Here is a 24,492-nt window from a genome sequence, read left to right on the forward strand (position 1 = left end):
CACCCCCCCCCCCCCCATCCCAACACACACACACACACACACACACACACACACACACACACAAACATACACACAGCATATTTCCACAGATCCAGGCATTATTAAATGACAGAACGGATCCTCGCCAGTATGGAGTCAGCCATAGAACCAGGATGTTGGCGCAGACGAGCTGCAGCTGCCAGATGCTCATGGCCTCTTCTCTCTATCAACATGTCAAATGGGGAAGTGAACTCTCCAGTGCTGAGGACAAGGCCGATGTAACCATGGCGAAGGCAAACACCATGCTACAATACCCATTCTCCTTTGTGTTGCTCTGTTTACATCTCATAAAGACTTGATTATGCAGATACAGAGCTCAATGCTTAACAACTGGGACGCCCATCTCATTTAAGAGGACCACATGGACATAACAACAGCTTCCCAACAGGATATGCTGTAAGAAGTACATCTGGTCAATTTCCAGCAACGAGATCAGCAAATATGTGCCAATGTTCCCTTTCAATGTTGAATGTCATGCAAATAATTCAATAGTTTGTAAAATATTAATGAGTATTCAGCTCTAAACATGTAAACATCTTATTCTGCATGTACCCTTCTAATGCCCAGTCATGTTTTAGTGTTCCAACATTTCAGGTTGGATACAGACATTCATGGAAATCATACATTTATGAACATTAAAAACAGCTTCAGTACGTTCTCATTGGGTCACTCATATTACCATTCAGACTGGGAAAACAAACAAGCAACCATTGTGTTGTAAAGGGTGACACCATGTGGCCATTTTGTGGTACTATAATTCAGTAAACACCCACGTTTCTCATTTTGTCCACCAAAGACAAATTTAAAGGCACATTAAAACTGAATTTGTTTCATTGGCTAAATCACAACATGTCAGACTTCCCCTGTCTTGGAGAGCCTTTCATCAAATATATTTTCTCCCAAGAATCATGGTCATGGATTGAAGTCACCCCTGGAGTGGATAGGCCTCATGCTAACCTCTAGAAAAGTCATCTTAGCATGCAGAGATCAATACGTTATGAAGATTGGGTTTGGGCAGAGCGGGGAGGATGTAGATGTGATTATCAGGCAGCAGACCAGGCTTGAGTGGACCTGGCCATTACAATGGTACATCCTCTGAGCCCTCTGTCCTGGCTTATTGGATCACAATCAATATTCCTGGTGATAAAGTACATCATTAGACTGCTCTCTGATGCCATCTGACCAGCCCTCCTTCTCTGCTGTGTCCTCTAGCCAACACATCTACTCTTATCAACTGTATGAGATTTTGTTGTCTAGGTGCAGACCCATGGCATACACTAATGTGATGTTGTGGAGGAGATATATCTGAAAGCATTTTGATTGTACATTTATATTATACTGTATGTATGTGTTCTCTGAGTCTGTACTGCTGCCAATTACCCACTCTCACACTCCTACTGTCCTGTGTGGAACCAAAACAAAACAGATTGAATTATTGAGATGGACGAGTCAGATAGTGTACTTAAGCTTTCCATTGATTCTGATAAGATACCCCTGGCTGAATTCAGTTAAATTACATTAAAGCTCGCTTTCAGAGCTCATTAAATAAAAACAGTCTGGAGCAGAGATCTGTAAATAGCTGAAATGACAGACTGCGGCCTGAGGGTATTGAGGTACTGTACTGTAAGAGATGCTTACGTAAAAGGGCTTTGGCTCTGGCTGTGGTTTTATTAAGCTGAGGTTCCACCCGCAACCGCTCTTCAACTATTTTAAAGCCAGGTAAGAGGCTCCGCCCCCAGCCCTTGTTTTAGTCAGGCCGATACCACTAATGCATTACATACAGTAGCTAGTCATAGTCAAAGGGTTTCTCCTGACACAATGAATATCTTCATCCTCATTTTGTGTGAGTATATCATCATTTATTTGATAAGTTAATGATTACAATGACATAACTTGTGTTACTTTCTAGAATATTATGAGAATATATTGAATGTGTTTAAATGTGTCTCAGCAGATGCACCCTGGCAACACAGGTCACAACTAAAAGTACAGGTCAGTTACAGTAAGTGTGAAAATGTACAATATGTATTTCCAATTTGTTTATATGAGTGAATTCAGTTGGAAGCGGTGTATAGTGAGCTCTACATTTGGCAAATACCTTCTCTGTTCAAATGCTAGTGATAGTTCCAGCAAATATATTTTGGACAGGTGTTGACCCAAAGGAGGGCAGTGACTTTCCAGTCTATGTTTACTTATGTAAGGATGGCATTGGCGTTCTTATGGAGAAAAAGAATCCTGGAGAAGATAATAGCCGTTTTCACCATTACCAGGGTCACTACCAAACATAGTGGCAATATGGCTGTGTTCTCAGAAATACTTTATTTACCCTCTGATGTGACAGAGAGGACAACTCAATAGCCATCAAGGTTATACTGGAGGAAGGACCTCATATAATACAGAATAAAGGGATACATTCTGTTTCTTTTGTACGTTTCCCATCAAACATAATATGTACAGTATAATGCATATACTGTACTTATGATACTACAAACTCCTTTCACATTTGACATACACACGTGCCTCTCCCCTCCTCAAACACCTCGTTTGATCCCTGTGGAATATCCTTTGCTGGCCCATCCACCGTGACAGAGGGAGATGTGGAATTTACTTGTAGGATTTCACCACCTCTGAAAGCAGAGAATAGCAGTAACTTGGTTGTGATGGAAATCTGAAAATCAACTTGCCAACAACGAGAGAATGTCTTTCGAGAGTTTTATTTATCAAACTGATCTTTCTCGAGAAAGGATCAGACAGAGTATAGGCCGTTTCTTGAGAATGCCACTCAGGTCCATATGTAGACATTTGTAGACAGACTGTATTCTGACACAACACTCTTCACCACAAACCACTGGTGTGAAGCTAGGCGGACGCACACTAAATTAGAGGTACAGTAGGAATGATTCTCTGCAACACAGTCACCACCTGACACACTCTATGAAAGAAATGTGTTGAGCCTGACACAACCTGTTCTTCTTATCTACAGAGGCCGGCTGAGGAAGACCATGCTTCATGCAAGATCACTAAGAAAAGATGTGATTAGTATGTCACAATAAAACCCATAACAAATGCATAGGCTACTCTAGTGCATCTAATACCAATTCATTTGGACTTGGACTCATACATATTCTGACAGTTGTTACCTACTTAAATGTTAGTAATGTTTGTATATTGTATTGCATTGTATTGTAATTAATGATAATTACAGTAGCAATGTGCTGAAGAATCTTTTCTTCCCTACCAGTCTACAACCCCCCTCTGGGGGCCCTACTAGTCCTGGGGCCAATACTGATATTTTCACAAATTGGTACAGTACCACCCAAGGTGACCAATTTTTGTCTCCCTACATATCTCTAGTTATTCTATCAATATTTGGTATGATACCCCTGCCTATCTAGTAGCTTAATGATATTAATCACTCTATAAACAAACATACCACCATATAAAATGAAAACAAAAAAGATTACTGTGTATATATATCCCCTGCTGTCCTACCTGCCCCCCCCCCCCACACACACACACACCTTGTCTATACAATAGACAACAATGGAATCGGCACTACTGTACACCTGAACACCCAACATCTGAAAACATTCAAACAATTGAACACTATCACAACTGTATATTTGAACGTCATTTATTTGCACTGCCTACATCACGGACACACACATACTGTAGTCTTCCATGACTGGATGGGATAAGTAGATGAGGATGATACTGCTAGACTGCTAGACAATGGATAATCAATGGAACAATGGAAATGTCCAGTTTGGGGACCTTTCACTGTCTAGCTGAGTACCGACAGTAGGACTAGAATGAGTAACTGATTAGTACTGATAAGATACTGTTAGGACCAGCGATTACAAGGATTCCAATATACCTGTACTTGTTACACATGGCAAATACTTTCTATTCTATTCTATTCTATTGTTCTACAGTACATATATTGGTATAAGGTTACAGAATTAACCATTTGATGCACAAGCTATGCAAACCTAATGCACACCATATAGTGCAGGGGCCAATCCAGATTTTGGACCTAACATAAGTGGTACCAGAATGTTAATAGGCTCAATATGAAAGCATTAATACAGGTGCATCTCAAAAAAGTAAAATACCATGGAAAAGTTAATTATTTATTTTCTGTAATTTAATTAAAAAAAAGTGAAACTTTCATATATTCTACATTCATTACACAAAGTGAAATATTTCAAGCCTTTTTTGTTTTAATCTTGATGATTACAGCTTACAGCTCATGCAAATCAAAAATTTAGTATCCCAGAATATTAGAATATTACATAACAATCAAAAAAGGATTTATAATACAGAAATGTCATCCTTCTGAAAAGTATGCTCATTTATGCACTCAATACTTGGTTGGGGCTCCTTTTGCCCAAATTACTGCATCAATGCGGCGTAACATGGAGGCAACCAGCCGGTGGCACTGCTGAGGTGTTATGAAAGCCCAAGAGTCCAAACCCTATGTCTCTAGAGCCCCATCACGGGGAGCTGGCTTTGTTCAAAGTTTTGTTTTCATTTGTGAATCTGTCCCGTAATTCAGGTCCGCGCCAAAATGTATGACTCCCAATTCAGATACCTGAGTTTGTGGCCCAGAGGTGGAGTGCCTTCGGGTTATCCTAAACTAAATTGTCCAATTGTGCTGTTGTTTAAAGTATGTGTGTAAACAGCTGTGCTGTGAATGAACAGAAGAGAATTTGGGAGGGTACTGTACTGTAAATGCTCAGAGTTCATCAAGATGACAGGTGAGAGAAATAGAGTAATTAAGGCACCCCATTTTATCAACATAATTTTATCCAATGAATTAGATCATGTGAAGAAACTGACAGGGAAAGTTCAGAGGCGTTGTCACAGCCTCTGGCACTCCCCAGCATGCGAAGGCCATTCGGTATCTGGATTATCTGGATGTGACCTCACCGTCCCCACTGGTACCATGTCCGGCCGTTTGGAGTGGAGGTCATACAAGCGCTGGTGGTGAGGAACACCACGGCCGTGAATATCCCCACAGATATCAAGTTGGACGTGCTCCCAGGGGCAGGAAGGCCAGGGAGCGGCAGTAGAGGGGAAGGTGCCGGAGGTCCTGCTTTGTCACTGAGGGGGCACACTGAGCGGTCTCAGACCAGGGCTTCGATGTCCAGGACGATAGCCAGCCACCACACTAAGTCGCGGCACCATTACTTGAGTTTAACCATCCCCAAGTGACCCTTGTGCACCATTGACAATAGGTCCTCTTGAGACACAGGTATCTGCAGGACAGTTCGTCTTTCACCCTGGCAAACGGCTTCAACTCGTGTGGAACGTGGGATGGCCAGCCGTTTCTGATATACAGTATGTGCGCAGCGTAGACAGTAGCCTACTGGGTCCTTGTCCAACGCTCCCTTCAGTTCCTCGAGTGCGACTACAGGCTGCAGAGGTGCGTAGAGTGCGCTGATGAGAGACTGTTCTCCATCGCCTGACGGAACAGAAGGGGGTTGTGATGGAGCGGGAGAGGAGCTCTACCACCACGTTGTCATTGGTTTGAGATCCCAAGGTGCAGCGTTTACCGGCTCGATAATGCCTTCTTCCAGCAGAGAGGTTTAAACCCTATACCCCCTCCCGACGGCTACGCTCTGCTACCTCAGGGCGACTGGTTGCCCCGTCACTCTGAGGCCCCTGCGGTCGATCGATTTTACAATCTTTTTTTTACATATTATGAGTTCATGGTGCAGCAAGTGGAGACTTGCTATTAATTCCGAAAAGACTCAGATCGTACATTTCAGAAAGAAGTTGGAACAGCAGAGTAGTTACAGATTTCAGTTTGGTTTAATATCTTTGTCATACACCTCTTCTTATAAATATATTGGTTTTATCTTTAACGAAAATATGAGTTTCCTAGAGGGGAGAAATGCGCTGTCTGAGTCAGCAAGTAGAGCTTTAGCGGCAGTGCTGAGTAAAATAAAGATGTGTCCTGATCTCGGGTTCTCCACATTCACCAAACTATTTGATTCCATGGTGGGTTCAGTGTTGTTTTTGGAGTTTGGGGATTTGTCTGTAATGCCATCCAGAGCCGAGCAATGAGATGCTTCCTTGGAGTCCATAAATATACAGCTAAAGGGGCAATAGAGGGGGACATGGGCTGGGATCCTGGTCTAGTCAAGCAGAGGTGTGAAATGGTGAGGCTCTGGAACCGCCTGGTCCAGTTGCCAGATAATAGGCTGACCAAAAAGATATTCAACTGAGAGAGAGCACACCGTCATCCTTGGTCAAAGGAGATGTCTGATTTTCTCTTACGTTGATTTAAATATGATTTTCATGAATAACCTGCAGTGTAATGTAAACAGAATCAAACCAAAGTTATTATTTATTTATCAGGAACAGTGGAACATGTTCCTGAGTTGAAACCAAAACTCAGAAATTATATTGACATTAAGGTAGAGTATTTTACAGAACCCTATGTATTATGGCGGGGGGCGCAATAGCAATTGACTGAAATTGCCAACTTTGAACAGGAATATCTCATGCCTCGTTTGACGTACAGTCATGAAACTTTTCCCACATATGCCTCTCCACATGAAGAACAAAATTGCTTCAAGAACCTGTAACCTCCGGCTATGTAGATTTTCTGCTATTTTTTTAATTATTTTTTTACGCTTAAAATCTATCTCCTAGAAAATGTCACCAATCTGCATGGAACTCGGTAGACAGAATCTAGGGATCAATATCTAAAGTTCCATCCAGGCACAATTTTGAAAAGTTGAATTAAACAGCCACTATGAGCCAATGAAGATCGCAGATAGCGCTGCTTTTTACATAAAGGGGTATAATTTTGGAAGGGTTGTACAGAACACCACGAAATTTTTTAGGAATGTTCCCACCTATAACCAAAGTATAACCATGCATTATTGGCCTGGATCAAACCCAGTGGGGATGCTAGAGAGCTCATTTCCGGTTTAGGCCTAACCGCCAGGACGATTTTTCCAAAACTTGGTACAGTAGTACAAGAGCATATCATAAGGTAACTGGAGAAATATGGATCAGATTGGCCACAGGGTAAAATGTAATCGTACCACCATAACATATATTCAAAGCATATCTTCACTATTTTTGCCAATGTTAAAATCGCTGTGCTACAGTTACAGTACTGTTCAATGAAACAGTTCAATGAAATTGATAGTCTTCTGCTCGATTTAGCTTTCAGTAGGCCTAGGCTGACCTACTCTGGCCAAATGTCAAGAGATGGACATTGTCCTCTCTTCCTAGAATCTGGCTATCTGCTTTTCTTACATTTCCTTTTGGATCAATTAAGTATTTATCAAATCAAATTGTATTTGTATAGCGCATTTCATACACAGAGGCAACACAATGCGCTTTACAGCGAGAAATGGGTGGGTGGGCATAGGTCCCACCCCTACATATTCTAGAGGGAGCAAAAAAAAACAGTTTCACCCAGGGGCCAGAAAAGTGATCTGTAAAAAATGATTCCCTGACCCCTCTCACGAGATGATCAAGCAAGCTCCTGGAAAATGTTTGTCTATTGGCTAAGAACATATACAGAGCAGTAAACATGGGCTAGATACTTCATAAGAGAGACATGACGAACAGGAGAGTGCACAAATAGTAGAGCTGCACAATTAATTGTGAATTAATCAAAATCGCGATTATGACCTCCGCAATTAACTAATCGCAAAAGGCTGCAATTAATGTGATTAATAATTTTGCTTTGAATTGAGTGTGCTAGGACTACACGGACGAATCACAGGCGCTTATGCTGTCTGACCAATCACATGCGTTCCCGCTGAGTGCGCTGTGCGCAGCAATTTCACTGAGAAGACAGAAGAGTACCCGCAGCTGTGAGTAGTGAAAAAATGAGCGAAAACAAGGTCAGTGAGTTAGTAGCAAGAAAGGGATCAACGTCGCATTTTGGTTATTATATATTAATATTATATATAAAATAGGCCTATTAATCGCAATCACCATTTTGAAGCAAATAATCGCAATTATTATCTTTTGTCATAATCGTGAAGCCCTAACAAATAGTTACAGAAGTTGCCTACATAGTCGGCCATTATGTGTTAGCTATCCCTGTAATCTGTAGTCTCAGAGACTGTAGTCTCTGATATTAAAGTGAATCATATAACAAAGCCCAGTAAGAACTTAGCAGAACAGGCTCAAAAAGAATGCCACAAAGCAGACAAGTGCATGTCCAAACAAGGGTATGGGCACAGGCAGCCATTGCTCTGCAGGATCCGCAGCTGGATCCCCTGCAAAACGGGTTATTCAATTGGATGGCATGCTGAAACCAACGACCAGGTCCTCCCAAACCAAAGCCCACCATTGAGATGATCCAATGCAAGTGTAAATCTGACTGTTCTTTTGGCAGATGTTCCTGCAGAGCTGAGGACTTACCTGTACCTGTATTTAGTTTTCTACTTTTTCTACAATTTGATCAACAGACCTTTCAAAGAATCCTGACTGGTACTTTTATTTTTATATTGGGGTAGGCTAAAGACACTAGTTTAATTGGTGGCACCTTTGTTAAGCAAAGCAGATTACTTAATACAGTACAGGTGTATTACGTACCTCATAAAATGAACTTGGTTAATAGTCCTATTTCTAGTACATGCATCACCTCCTATATTGTCTTGCCACATATTCGAAACAGGAAAAACAGATTGGTGGAGATCCGTGTGAGCTCTTTTCAGAAACACACACACACACACACACACACAAAAGACAATCTCGAGACAGAGGCAGGGAGAATGAGTGTTACTTTAGACATACAGTACAGTAGTACACTACACACCCATCTACAGCAACGCCCTAGATCTGAAGTACAGTATCGGTCCAGCCAGCATGATGGCACAGTATAAGGGAGGCAGCCCCACATCAGAGAACAGGGAGCGACTGCGTCTTGGGCAGGACCCGCCATCGCTGTGTTCTCTGGGCTACGGCAATGAGCTGAGCATGCTCCCTCCCTGGTAGTGATTAGTCAACAGCCTCTTCGGGGGGGAGAGGGGGGAGGGGCTGTGGTGGGAGAGCGGGGGTTGGGCTGGCATGCTGGAGTAGGAGGAGAGAGAGAGAGAGAGAGAGAGAGAGAGAGAGAGAGAGAGAGAGAGAGAGAGAGAGAGAGAGAGAGAGAGAGAGAGAGAGAGAGAGAGAGAGAGAGAGAGAGAGAGAGAGAGAGAGAGAGAGAGAGAGAGAGAGAGCGTACTTGCTGATCATTTGGAAGCAGCAGGGACTGAAGCAGCGTCTGACTGTGGAGGCAAAGCGGACCTGCGCGGAATGGAGGAGCACTAGAACACCCCTGCCTGGCCGCCGAGGATACAGACTGGACTCACATGCCTCAGGCAGGTTAGATTGCGTATTGGCCGTTGTGTTGCGCACGCACACGCGCGTGTGTTTTTGCAAATCTGTGTGTGTTTCCTCTACCCTTGTGTGTGAGGTTAATGAGGTGATGCTTGTGTTGACATTTAATAAGCATTCTCTACACATGAGGTTGTAATGTACTGTAAGTTGTAAACTGTATATGCTTACTGTCTGTCTATGCCTACATCAGTAATAGGGTATGTACCTGTATTGAAAGAATGCATTGTGCTACATAGGCACAACAGTGTGTTTGCCTACTGTACAGTCGGCTCCATCTGCCTTTGTGTAGCCTATGTGTACCTTACTATGGGCACTAGCTCAGAGACTCTTAATCTCAGGGTCGTAAAATTGAGCCCCACCATGGGTGCAGATAAGCATTTTATTGTACATGGTGTGTGTGTGTGTGTGTGTTTCAGGCTCCAGCTCTGTGATGGTGCTGGTTGCCTGAGAGTGCCCCTGCCACCTCTGATATCATGCTGAGAGCAGGGCAAGCTGCTGCCACCACGCTCTCTGTGCTGCTATGCTGCGTCCACCTCTGCCACTCGCTGGGTAAGTCATCTCGCTGGGTAAGTCATCTACACCTGCTCAGCGTCACAGCCCAGTACCTGGACGCACCACTGAAGTGGTTGAGCGCCGGAGATGCTACAATATCACACTCCACCTGGATCTCGTTTACAGTGCTTAGACCTGCGCCAGTGAGAAGAGAGGGGAGGTGGAGGTAGACAGATGGACAGCCTCAGAAAAGTTAAAAGTGTAAATAAGTAAATAGTCTAAAGTAATAGTGTAAAGTAATAGTGAAAATGATGATCAGGGTAAAATAACTGATGGGAGCCACAGGTGGTTGAAGTTTAGCGTCAGAGTGACCAAGAGAAATGACGATTGCCTATTGAAACTGTGACATGAGTTTCACTTGGTCCTATTTTTTTAATTTCCGTCGTCTTTCGTCAAAACATCTAAAAACAACTGTAAAGTTACAGAAAGTTAAAGTTAGAGATTCATACAACATAGTACGCTGTATGTGTGCTGTAAGCATGCTAATAGAGATACGGTGTGGTTGGATGCAATACCCAAGATCTCCACAAAGGACAATGTTAGGCGGCAGAAATCTATTCAACAAGGTGCAGTGGAGGTCAGAGGTGGAGTTGGAGCTAGAGAAGGCGTGGTTATGATGAATCTGCTAATCCCACAGCTATATTGACTGAGGAGGAAAGGGCTCGTTCATTTTGATCCCGAGCCTGAGAAGATGACACAGGGGTATTAGCTGTGGTCAGCTCTGCCCGGGCTCTGTAATTTGAGAAAAAATTATGAGCACATTGAACACCCCCAGAAAATAATCTCATAAGCATCTTGGGAATGATTTAAGGCGAGGCTATATGAAATTGTGCATCATTCAACCAAGATCAATATATACTTTCCAGATCTGTCGAGATCCGCTTCAGCAAAACTGAAGCAATTTACATCCTCTGTTATAACTTGCTGCATAAAAACCCTGCATAAAAACCCTGCTCTAAGCGTTGCTGTTACTCACTACATTTATAGTAGAGACTCTAGATTCTGTCTGCAGTTGTCTCGCAGAGTGAAGACCAACCGGTTTAGTGGTAGAAGAACGCTTGGTAAAACTAGCCCCTGGAGGACACTGAGACCTCACTGTCCTTGACTCATGAGGAAAATCACACCCGACTACTTCCTGATCTACGGCCCCTAGGATGCCTCTCAGCGCCTCAGGGCCCTCATCAAAAAGGCTGCCATGGATACGGCACCTAGCCTAGATGGCATGTGACACAGAGACACAACGATGCACTGAGCACTGCACTGATGCACACACACATCAATCAACCCCTGGCCATGTTAGGCCTAGCTATAATGTGGTTATGAGGACTAAACCTTATTGGGTTCCCCATCTCAGAATCCCACAAGGGAACGTAGAGGCTAATTAAATTAGAACAGAGTAGGGAATGACAGCGAGCGACCGGCTGAAAAAGAACATATTATAGCATTAGATGGAGACAGACTGGCAGCCATATAAGCTAAACACTGTCTACTTGATGGAATATCACACACCACAATACAGTTAAAGATCAGCTCTCCAGCCCTCTGAGTGTTTGTCATTCAGTTATGGAGGAGACTGAACCACAAATGCATCCCTACCATGTCTATAATAGCAGCTATTATTTAATCAGTCTCAAATCTGGCTCCAGTTGGCCTACCTCCAAGGCATGAATAAGGCATTGAGGATGAATCTCCACACGGCGGTGTAATGGCAGCCATGCCAGTCTGATTGTAATTCGTAAATGAGAACAGGGTGCTGGACTGGACTGAGGCTGATGAGGAGGCTAACCAGACAGCGCTGCAAACTGACCCTGAGTGACCCTCAGTGAGGAATGGGAGACACCAGATCCGGCACAGAAAGCTAACAGTTATCATCAAACAACAAGTATAGTACTGTAGGGTTTTGACCCTCCTAAGTCCACTGCGGTGTGATTGCTGTGCTGTTGCAAGCTCTGGGGTCGTGATTTGCAGCATGTTTATATAGAGATTTGTGCGCTTATTGACAATGTGCCCGGAGCCTGGGGCTGTGAGTCATGAGAGAGATTGTGCCGGGCTGAACGTGTGTGTACACCATGCTCTTCCCAGGTTAATGGGATTATTGTCTTCTCTTCTTTTAACTCTCTCTTTCCCTGTCTCCATAGAGCCCCCAAAGCTGTCTTCCTATGCCAAAACAGAGGATAAGCTGTTCAAGCACCTCTTCAGAAACTATCAGAAATGGACAAGACCGGTGGAATTCCTCAATGGGACCGTGCGGGTCAAATTTGGACTGGCTATCTCCCAGCTAGTAGATGTGGTGAGTTCCGAAAGATGCTAATTTTCTAAATAGCCGAAGCCTAGCTTTAGTGCTGGAAGTGAAAAACAGCCTACTGTGCCAAGACCGTTGACCAAGACTATATCTGATAATGTTCCAAAATAAAAGCTGCGTTCATGTTCATGACAACTTGGCATCTACTGTATGAAACCTTTACAATGATTTGTTCTGCCACAGGATGAAAAGAACCAGCTTATGACCACCAACGTATGGATGAAAAAGGCAAGTGGTGAGAAACATGGTTTGAACGATGACGAAGCAAACCACACAACACCGTTTCACCTGTTTTAGGACAAACACAAAGAAGGCATTAACGACATTAACTCGTGCTCCTCTCCCCCGCCCTTATGGGTGGCATTTCACCAACAGCTAACATCTCAATCTCTTCCCAGCCATGTCCCTCCCCCGAAGCCACAACACTTTCTAGCCCCCCCATCCATATTGTGAAGGTTACAGCGGCCCTGACAGATTCATCCGCAGTCTGTGGCGGCCATCAGGGAGTAATTACACCAGACCAGGGTCTGTGGGTCGCCTGCTTCCTCGCAGTGACAAACGACGTCATGCAAATCAGGGGATGAGAGGAGAGGAGAGGAGAGCGGCAGCTACCATGGCTACTGGTGGTGCGATGTTTGGATCTTTTTACTGACTTGAATCTTTAAAAGTGGTTCGTGGCAAATTAACAGATCATTTTCCGAATCATTTCAGATTCAGATTCTCATTTCGTTAATTTGAGCTATAGTGTGGCACTGTAGATGACTCGTTACTCCGGAGTCAACCAAATGATTCATTCAAACTGAATGAATTGTTAGCAAACAACCCACCACCACTAATGGCCTCATCTATACTGTATCTATCAGAGCAGCCCTGTTAATAATGGGGACCTCTGTTCGCTCCACACTGTATATGGCTTTTGAATTTACTCTAAACATCCATGTGCACAGAGGTGGAAATCAGAGAGATAATTTATTATTTTTCACCACGAGAGGAAATTGTTGTTTGTCTTTCATCGTATTAGTCCAGTAATAATGTCACTTCATCTCACACAAAATGCAACTGAAACAAACTGTAAACTCAATATGTCCCGAATGAAAGAAAAAAGTGTTAAGGAATTGTATTAAGTTTTTCTACAGCCTCGCCATACTTCTTCCTTACATACTTGAACTGGTGACATGTAAGTAGATCCATGGGACCATGGGATGCGTTGAAGAAGTGCTCCGCCATCCAATACATAATGGCTGCTTGCTGGAACTTAAGACCCAATAAGACCCCAGATGGAATTGGCATGGGCTGGCGTCTTTGCTTCTCGAAGCAGTAAAGAGGAATCAAATAGTGCTGGGGGATAGCTACATACAGTAGCTCATATTTGAGGGCTAACTCGAGTTCATTGCATTTCTGGGCCACTATGACCAGTCTCTGGAAGAGAATCTGTGGATCAACTTGAATTTGAATCCTTATACTTCATGCCAAGAATGACAGCTTGATCCTTCCTCTTGAAGGTGTTAGTCAGCAGGTCTTAGTCCATCCATAGACTTCAAATAACTGTCCATTGGTGGGTCCAAAGACTATTTTCTCGTTGAAGCACGAGCGTTGGGGTGGTTACGAGTTCATAGTTTACATATTGGTTGGTGGAAGCAACGTTTTCAGTGCTTCTTAAAATCAGCCTTTATTTCAATCCAGAAGGTCAGCAGAAATTAAGTTGTCTCAAACACGGATCCATTCTTTCACACTTTGTGGGTCTTGGGCTGTTGGGAAGTGTAGCGCCCCCTTGCTATGTTGGCCTAATTGAGGGAACTACCCTGAGCTCATTTGTTGGACAATATATTATCGTCTTATATTAGAGTGTTAACAACTACCCCCTTGCTCACAGATGTACTTAATATAGACTACCAATTTAAAATAATCAATCTAGTTTATATAAAAATAAACAAATAATCAATTCAACATTCACAGTTACCCTAGGTTGTTATTAACAAATTTACCTGATCCTGATTGACCTCAATACCAAATGCACAATGCAAACTCAAATGGCTGTTTTGAATATTCCATTCACTTAACTAATACTCTTATCAAAATAAATAAAGGCCGGCAAGAATAAACCACCAGTCATTTGCGTTGAGTAGCTGGTGTGCATTGTCAACTGGCTCCTTCACTCCACTGAGCAGTTACTCAGTCTCCCACGCTCGCAGCAAGTCTCTCCTGTCTCGTGTGCAGTCCAGTAGATCTTGAGCAAAACAAGGAATCCTCTCCTCTTTACTTTGTCCTCAACGATGTTTGGTTTTCTAAGTTAGCAAACCACGATGTCCACGAACTTCAGCTATAACCTCACGTTAACCCTCGTGGAGGGAGATTCTAAACTAGCTATCTCACTCACTTCAGCTACGCTACTTATGGTGTATTCGTTTATAGCTGGGAGGTGGCAAATTAATTAATTAATAATTAATAATTAAATAAAACACCGCATGAACTCGCACTTCCTCGTCGCAAATTCGGATATGTTTCTCAGCCCCCAGTTGCTCGAATGCACTAGATATAACTAGGTAACTGTGATATAATGGTATATAGCTCGAATGCACACAGGTCGGAGGTAGGTATTTTGCCACTTGCAACTTGCCACCTCCGACCACAAGCGAACGGCTCTGTGCACCAGCTTCACTATTTCCTGAAAGTCACTTAGCTTCTTTATTTCCTGTCCAATATGATTGGATTAAGTGATTAATCAGGTGTGCGCTGGGTCTGCCGCACACCTGATTAATCACTTAATCCAATCATATAGGACAGGAAATAAAGATGCCAAGTGACTTTCAGGAAGTAGTGGAGCTGGTGCACAGAGCCTATTCCTATGACGGCTCGCAGAACGTTGACTCTTCGTCGAAATGTAATTCAGTTAGTTCTCGGGTTGAGCACTTAAAACTATCACATCTTAGAAATACGGTGGTAACATATTTCACATTTTACTAGAATATTCTGTAACTATTCCCTCGTTTTTGTCACTTACAGTCCATACTCCCGTAGCCCTCACACGACTGCTAACCTGACGGTACTAGCAGTCCCTTACCCCCCCCCCCCCCCCCCATTAGCTAAATCAGGTTCAACGGTCACTCCGCCTGGTTCTGGGATCAAGTATCGCAGAGATATTTCAAAGGTACTCACAGAAGCAGGAGGGTTGCGTCTTCAAAAAAGCATGGTTTTGAAAGAAATGCGCTGCTAATAAACATGTTCAATCTTACGCTCAAACCCGGTTCATATTTTCACAAAATGAATCACCGGCAAACGCTTGTCTTGTTCTACGCTGCTGTCATGGGTGGTGCGCTGTGATTGGACGTCAGCACGCAGCAACCGTTGAGAGGCCTGGCTTTCCCTTTGTTATTTGTGTTTTAAAATAAAATTAAAAAAAGTTGTTGAAAGGATTCTAGACTGTCTATCAGTACTTATTTAACATTTTCAGCATATTCTTAAAAAATACAGTGATAATACCAATAACCGTGGGAATTTGGGTCACTATAATCGTGGTATGAAATTTTCATACCGTTACATCCCTAAACCCTACTCCCTGCTCCTGAGAATCTTCTGTGGCTCATCAAATGCAATTGCCAGGCTAACTGCAGCACTGAGATGCACATGCAAAAAGAACAATATCGAGTGCACTCGGGCGTGTGGAAAACGCAGGGGGTCGACTCAATGACCTGTGACGAGAATAAACATGAAATTGTCTTGCATTGCCTGCACATATTTAATTGGTTTCTTTGATCAGCAGGATCGGTTACAAGTGATGATGTACATAGTATGTGATGATGTATTCATAATAAATTCTCATCACTGATATTCTGTTTGTTTGTTTTTTTTGCTTTATAGGAAAAAAAAACAGTAGGCTATGGTCAAATCTGGCAGAAAGGGCTAAAAAAATCATTTTTGGTAGGATCATATATAAGCCATTTTAAAAACTTTCCCCTCATAAAATTCCTTAACACTTTTTTCTTTCATTCAGAACATAATAGCATTGAGGATACAAAATCAGTTGAGGTTGTTTCTGTTGCAATTTGTGTGAGGTTGACACAAATTTTTGCATAAAATGCCTTCACTATATAGTGCTGTAACAGCACTTTTGTCGCAACACACTCATGTCAAATACAATATTGTTAACATTGAGAGCTTACGGAGTTGACTGGTCCCTACCTCTCTGGTGTTCAGGAGTGGGTGGACATGAAGCTGCGCTGGAAGCCGGAGGACTACCTGGGCATCACAAGCATCAGGGTGCCGTCCAACTCCATCTGGACCCCTGACATTGTGCTCTATGACAAGTAAGTGACATGATTACCCTGCCTTATGGCATTAAGCTCTCTGATGGACCTGCATAATCAGCAGTCTGTACATCTTAGTATAGTGACAAATAACCAAAACCACAACCTAAATACCGCCCACCCACACTATTGACTTGCTAGCTTTTTGGTGGTGTAGCTAGCTAAAGTGGTGTTTAGTTGTTGCGTGTTTAGTGTGAGGTGGTCATGTGCGTTGGCACGTGAGATCAAACCCAGCATGGGCACGTGAGGGTGGAAGCTACTGGCAATGCAGTGACGCCTATGACATGTACATGGCACGGTGGCACGGCGCTTTGCACTGTCGCCACACAGCAAGAAGGTCCTGGGTTCGATTTCTACTCTGGACACTGTCGGCACTGGAGATGTTCTCCCCAGGGTTGTCAGGTACTCAAGCGGGGTATCTCCTGGGCCTTTCTATGCGGAGTTTTAACCGCAAGTGTTTTCCCTGAGTTCACAAGGGCTTTCTCTACAAGAATCCCAGTATAAAAAAACATGCAGAAGAACAGATCACTCTTCAGAACAATCCCTAACCCAGTCTTGGACTGAGCACTTGGACCTGGTCCTCGGGCACAAATGATGAGGCTGCCCACTGCTCTTGGCTACGCCTGAAGGAGAAGAACTTGGATTGGTCAAATGCAGAGGACACATTCCACCGGCGACTGCTGAAGATGTGTGTGTGTGTTGTGTGCACTGTGTCGCTGGTCATTCTCGTGTGTTCGTGTGTGTCATTTGCCGTGTGGCTAATAAAAAAGCCTTGAGGTCCTGTAATTCTTATGATTTATTATTGTGTCATTTCATTTCAAAGTGCAGATGGACGTTTCGAGGGCTCTGTCACCAAGGCTGTGGTCAGGTTTGACGGGACCATCTCCTGGACACCACCAGCCAATTACAAGTCGGCCTGCACCATAGACGTCACCTTCTTCCCCTTTGACCTCCAGAACTGCTCCATGAAGTTTGGATCCTGGACCTATGATGGCACACAGGTGGTTACTGCTGGCTCAAACACTGTCCTGGTACAATGTGTGTTATTCATGAAATATGATATATTTGAAGCAGGATTATTTCTGATTAGGTTCGTCTTTGCTAATCCTAGGTGGACATCCTCCTGGAGGACTTCCATGTGGACAAGCGGGACTACTTTGACAACGGCGAATGGGAGATTGTGAAAGCCACCGGCAGCCGTGGCCTGAGGACAGACGGGAGCTGCGTCTACCCCTTCATCACATACTCTTTCATCATCCGCAGGCTACCGCTCTTCTACACCCTCTTCCTCATCATCCCCTGCATCGGCCTGTCCTTCCTCACCATCCTGGTCTTCTACTTGCCCTCCAACGGCGGGGAGAAGATCTCCCTCTGCACCTCCGTGCTGGTGTCCCTCACCGTTTTCCTGCTGCTCATCGAGGAGATCATCCCCTCCTCCTCCAAGGTGATTCCCCTCATCGGCGAGTACCTGGTCTTCACCATGATCTTCGTCACCCTCTCCATCGTCATCACCGTCTTTGCCATCAACATCCACCACCGCTCCTCGTCCACGCACCACGGCATGGCGCCATGGGTGCGTCGCATCTTCCTGAGCCGGCTGCCCAGGCTGCTGTGCATGCGCAGCCACGTGGACCGCTACGCCGGCACAGGCGCCAGCCAGGGGGGGCTGATGACGGCAGTGGGAGGGGGGGGAGTGGGCGCTGTGAAGGGCGCCACTCCGGAAACCACCCCCTCTTCCTCCCTGGAGTCTGGGAATAGTCTGCAGGCAGCTCTGGACTCTATCCGCTACATCACCATGCATGTGGCCAAGGAAAATGAGGTCAGAGAGGTGAGCTATGATAACATGAGAGATAACAGCCCAATTGGAATCCTTTGACCCCATGTCGTTTTGTATCATAATTTTTCTTATTTGCTGAACGTGAAAAAATGTTTCAAAAATACCCCATAAACAAAATTTGAGTCAGCCCTTTCTGTCTCTGTAATTTTATTTTATTATTTATTATTTTTTTTATTTTTACAAATATTGTAATTTGATGTGCACTGCAAGCCGTTATTACTGTGTAAGCTCTCCCATACAGAGTAACGGAGTCTAGAGTTGATATTTGTTCCTGCAGGTGGTGCAGGATTGGAAGTTTGTGGCGCAGGTTCTGGACCGGGTGTTCCTGTGGGTCTTCCTACTGGTGTCGGTTCTGGGCTCGGCTCTGCTCTTCATTCCTGTCATCTACAAGTGGGCCAGCATCATTGTCCCCAACCATGTTGGGAGCCACAGCTAAGACCCCCGAGTCAACAGACAACAGATCAAAGCAAACTGAACTATGGTTTCATTCAGAATGTGTGATTTGAAGGGGAAACCGTGCTGGTCCTTTAATTGCTGTTGATTGGACTGGGTTACAGGACTAAGTGCCCAGAGCACATGTAATAGTAAAATAACTGATCTAGTCAAAACGATTTACCAAGATTCGTTCAAAAGGTTAAGTCTGGTTTATTGTGAAAAGCATACGAGCGCAAGGACTTCCTGAACAACGCAACAAGGGTGGTTTATTCAGCGAAGTGCCCGTTTGGTCTTTTGCTGTGCCTTATATGCAGTCAAACCACAGGTAAGGTGCTTCCAGGATGTGATTGGCTACTGCATTGTACGTCATATGAAATGGCAGGCGTGGCCAAGAGTACAGACATGTGACATGAGAAAAAGGGCGGCAATTGGGGACAAAGGATGGTTATTCTGTTGTAGACAGATGGCCTTCTGGAAGCCATTTTGTATGTTAGCACAGCTATGTGAATATTTGGGGGAGGTGATGAATTACAAGAGAAGTGAGAGGACAAAGGTTTAAGGTGTTTGGATGTAAATTCCTCAACACACAGCACTCAGAGAGACAAACAGACTGCACTCACTTTGCTGTGGGATCATCATACGTACAATGGATTCATCTACTATCATGGTTCCATTTAAGATAATTATCTCTACTAGTATATGTAATTTTATCTTTTTACACTTAAATTGAGCTTCATCTGTACCATACTTCTGAAATGTGTTTTTTTCTCCATTCGGTGGCTCTCCTACTTATGTATTGCATAAATAATCTACACCAGTACGTTGGTTAGCGGATATTGAAAATGAATCTGTATTTGCAGTGTCAGATTTGGAGCCTATTGAAATGACACACCCGTACTGTAGTGTACAGTACATTTATCATTATATGCCTCCTTTCACTCAAGAGAATACAAGCTGTACAGTATATAACAATGGTTATGCATTGTAACCCTAGTGAGTGGAGCGGAGCCCCACAGGGCTAACTGCTATTGGCTTGTGAAACCTAGCCAGCTACATTTGACTGAAGAAAAAAAAAACATACACGCACCTGTTCCCAACCAGGTAAGCGGGTTTTGCCTGCACAACTGCTCCTAACCAAAATTTTCACAAGCAAACTGCAGGGTCAGCAAAATCTGTATTCTGTGGGGCTCCGCTCCACTCAGAACTAGGGTTACAACACATAACCATCGTTCTATTTCGTGGATCTCCGTCTCACAGGGCTAGCTTGGCACACGCAGATCTACACGACTGCACCATACACTCTTGCTGGCCCCTCAGAACAAACAACTGGCCAGCCAGGACACAAGCCAGAGTTCCAAGTGTGTGTTATCATTATACACACTTACAGTATACACACAACTATCGTTCATTATACACACTATACACTATTATAACTATACACTATAACTATTGTACCATTATATACACAATTGTGGGTTAAGGCTATAGCTCTGCAGTGGAATGTGTGCATGAGGGATGAGATGGAGTGTGAAACAAAGGCCGTGTCCGAAATGCATACTACCTGCTACTTGCTATATAGTAGGCACTATATAGTAGGCATACTACATACTATATAGTACCTACTGTTCCACAAAACGCGTGTAGTATGCGAGAAAATACAGCATGCTACTCGAGTCATCCAGCGGAAGTGACGGGGTACGATACTGTTTACTCCCGCGAAGCTGTGGTACAATTATCCGGTGTTTTCTGTGATCATTTTGTGTATTATCTACAAAAATGTTGCCTTTTCCTGGCATGGGATGTGCGGCTGCTGCTGCCGCTGCCGCCAGGAGAAGTCGTGTTAACGCTGCAAGAAGAAGAGCCGTCATGAGATCTTCTCGACATGCTTGTAGTTGAGGTAAATATTGAACGTTAGCTTGCTAGCTACGCTAGTTAGCTAGGTTAGTTGATAGCCCCGCATCTGCTGGCTTGGGGCTACCTATACTGTTACATTTGTACCAGGGATGTTATATTAAAAAGATTCTGAGAGGAGGCAGGTAAGCAAAACAATAAAATCAACTCATTTTAAAGAGGTGGGTAAACTGAGTTTACCTGGGTTTACTCATCACTACACGCCTGCTTTGTAATGTTACATTTTAGCTTTTGTGTGTCTGCTAAGCGACTTACAGTAGGCCTAATTGCATTTAACCATTTAAAGGTTGAAGACCTTGATGGTGGCCATGGTCCTGCAGCTGCAGATCATCCCAACCCTGGAGATGGCCTCAGAAAGTGTCTCGCAGCGGCAGCATCAGCACAAGCTGCCTGGATCCCAGCTCTTGGTGAGCACGACTACCCCCATCCTGCCATAAGTAGTCGGTCTATCAGTTCATGAGTGTGCTTTGCCTTGTTCCTTATAGACAGCCTTGAGGCTTTAAACACCGATCAGTTGGTTATAGGCAGCCTTGAGGCATTTGTTTAAATGTATTTGTATTTAAATGTATGTGTAACACTGTACATAGTAATCAGTTCTTTACATTTTTTGGGGGGAGACAACAGATCAGCGTTCTCATCGCATCTCCTGTCAGTACCTTTTGCAAGGAAAGCTAATGATCTGACCAAAATTGTTTATTTAATATAAACAAGTCAAAAGTATATTTGAAGACCATTGTGTAATAAAAATATCCAAGAAATGTTTGTGGTTGTGTTTCTTCCATTATACATGTAAAGGTTACTTCTTGATGTATAAACATTTAAACAAAGTGTAATATCTACACATCAGACACATTGTCTTGATATGTCTACATGTCATGTACAGTAACTTGGAAGGTCTTAACACAACACGCAGAGTGCTTTGGACATGTAACTCCCTTATCAAGTAGTCGTTAGTCAGACACATTAAACAGTGATGCTTTCATAACCGTCTCTGAATAATTCCAATGAAGCATTGTGAACCAACATGTGTGTTCCGTCTTTTATGCCTAATTGCAAACTACAATGTCCATTAGGAATGCTCTTTTACTCTAATGACTGGTTTTAGGTATAGTGACATTTGTTCTTTGACTGGGAATACATTACAAGGAATGACACACAAACACCAATTTAATTCAAGAAAATACATTTAATAAAAAATAAACAATAATGGAACAAGATAAAAGTTTTTTTTGACTGAGGCTTCTAGAAGCAACATCAGCCGGTCCTCCCTCTCCTTAAACAACCCCCTTTCCTCCCTCCACTCAGCCTTCATCTCTGCCTTCTCTCTTCCCCATTCAACATCAGCCGGTCCTCCCTCTGGAGGACGGCCAACTCTTCCCTGTTTACGGGGAAGAGAAACACCACGCTGAAAGGCTTGGAGTAAGTTAACTAACATATGCATTGTTGTTCAGAAGCAATCCAGCGGTCTGTTTACTTTGGATATTGATTTATGTAGGACCTACATCTTAGAAGCTGGGCTGCAGGGGAAGACGGAGGCAGCCTGGATAAAGCACACAGAGAACCTTGTAGCCATGTACAAGGTGATTTTGATCTACAGGCTACATGATAGCAAAGATATTGATAGGGACTCATAGTTTGTATGACACTAGAAAACTGTTATCTAACGTCATAGGACCTAAAGAGCCCCAGAACTGGGGTCAGCACAGAGGGAGGGGAGGCCTCAGCCGCTTCGTGGAAGTGGTACGGGGTCTTGGAAGAGGCGATGGGGGCCACCCATGCGGTTACACCGTAAACAGGGAGGAGTTGGCCGTCCTCCAGAGGATCATCGTCCCTGGTGTGGTCGTTGGTCCCTGTAATAAATCCAGAAGTATTATGGGACAATTAATACTAATATATTAATATATGATATATGAACAGTTGAACTCATTTAAATCACGGAATGAACATACAATTGTTTAAACAACTTCAAGTAACGTTAGGCTCGGTGGCTTAGGTTAAACAATTTCGACATTTCTTATACATTTCTTAAGCAATCATGGTCATATTACATGGAAATGTTACTCTGTTTGTCTTGATTCTAGCTATAATAACATTTAAGCTATGACATACGTTTTAAGCAAGAGCCGTCTGAACACCTGTAACGTTAGTAGCCTATTAACGTTAGCTGGGCTAGCTAGCTAACGTAACGTCCACCACAGAGATCAATGCAAGCAGCTAGCTATCATGACGTTCTTTTTCGAAATGTCATTTCTACCCCACCTTTATACACAAAACTGCATTTGTAGCTCTGTGTCATTATAACTAAGATATCTGTTAGAAAAAATATTTTTTTCATCGACAAATTAAGTCAATACTTACATTACAAGTTCCCGCTGCGGTACCGGTGACATTTAGATCCACCATCTTTTTTTAGTTTTTATCACTGCCCAGTGACATATCACGTCTCGACTTCTGGAACAGTATGCTCTGGACTATGCTACATTTTCGCCCATTTTTTCGCTGATTTCGCCTGCTATATAGTACCTACTATATAGTAGGTGAAATACAGTATGCACAGTTTTGATGTAGCATGCTGCATCTCGCCTACTACTGTATATAGCAGGTAGTATGCATTTCGGACACGGCCAAAGAACCAAGTGCTGCTGTCCTGACACCACTGGCAGCCACAAAGTTGGGAGCATGAAATTGTCCAGAATCACTTGGGCCGTGTCCGAAATGTGTGCGTGTCCCTTAATTTTGCAATACATTGTCAATGCATTGTCAATGGGGTGTTTTTTGGTTAGGTTAGGCAATATCTCCAGAGTGAAAGGTCATAGCCTCTCCCAACCACCACCTACCCCCACTAATTCCTAGGCTAGCTTTCAAATGAAACCATCCGTGAAGCTCTACGACGTTCCGTTAATTTTGCAATACATTGTCAATGGGGTGTTTTTTTGGTTAGGTTAGGCAATATCTCTAAAGTGTCTTGGGGTAGGAGGCTGATATGGCAGTATGTTCATGTCTCCATGGTGTACTGTTACTGTGCAGAGGGTTGAGTTGATTCAAGGTTGGGGGGATGGGGAGAAAGCAGTAGGAAGATGCGCCGGTGGATATCCCCGCTAGGGGACCCTCCGGTCTCGTCCGAACTGTGGTTCTGCCGTCTCGGTTAGGGGAAGGGGGAGTTCTTTGCGAGGAGGATGTCCCGGTTGTTTATCCCGGAAAAGGGGCCTGTTGTGTCTCGGCCGTATTGCATGCGGAAGATGCGCCGGCGGTCACCCCTCCAAGGGGACCCTCTGTGGCTCGTCCGACCGGGATCTCCCCTGTTCCAGAGAGGGGCGGTGGGTAGTTGGCAGGAGGAGGATGCGCCGGTGGTCATCCCTATCTAGGGACCCTTCGGTCTCGTCCAGAATGTCAGCCCCGCCGTCTTGGTTGGGGCCCGGTTGGAGCCCGGGCTGTGAATCCCTCGTACCCCTCATTTGACGTAGGTGGCGGAAGGTGGCCTTCAAGAGGTCGTTGGTGCTGCCAGCCCTCCCTATTATAGGCGGTTGAGTGCGACCCAATCAGACGGTCGGCACACGCCGCCACTGAACTACATTGCCCCTGGAGCTGGGCATGACCCTTGTCCGCAGTCGCACGCAGAGTAGTCGAAGATCGGTGGTCAGGTTGCTCTGATGTCTTGGTGGGTCCAGGTGGCAGGAGAGGACAGGGGTCTCTTGCGGCAGGACCCGATAACAAGGACAATCCTTTGACCAGCCTCGAACGTTTTGTGGGCG

At 44.0% G+C, this 24,492-nt stretch overlaps 1 protein-coding gene across 1 annotated transcript; it reads left to right on the top strand.

The window, feature by feature from the left end:
* Nucleotides 1-9,198: 9,198 nt before the first annotated feature.
* On the top strand, nt 9,199-19,633 carry chrna5 (cholinergic receptor, nicotinic, alpha 5). The gene is made up of 8 exons (XM_084437504.1): nt 9,199-9,384; nt 9,816-9,948; nt 12,090-12,241; nt 12,437-12,481; nt 16,448-16,557; nt 17,381-17,558; nt 17,669-18,385; nt 18,672-19,633. Exons 2-8 carry the CDS (start codon nt 9,873-9,875, stop codon nt 18,828-18,830), a joined length of 1,437 nt encoding a protein of 478 aa, XP_084293630.1. The 5' UTR covers nt 9,199-9,384; nt 9,816-9,872; the 3' UTR covers nt 18,831-19,633.
* The last annotated feature ends 4,859 nt before the right edge of the window (nt 19,634-24,492 follow it).

The sequence above is a fragment of the Borostomias antarcticus genome, assembly GCF_949987555.1.
Source record: "Borostomias antarcticus genome assembly, chromosome: 4".
In the NCBI taxonomy this organism is placed as follows: domain Eukaryota; kingdom Metazoa; phylum Chordata; class Actinopteri; order Stomiiformes; family Stomiidae; genus Borostomias; species Borostomias antarcticus.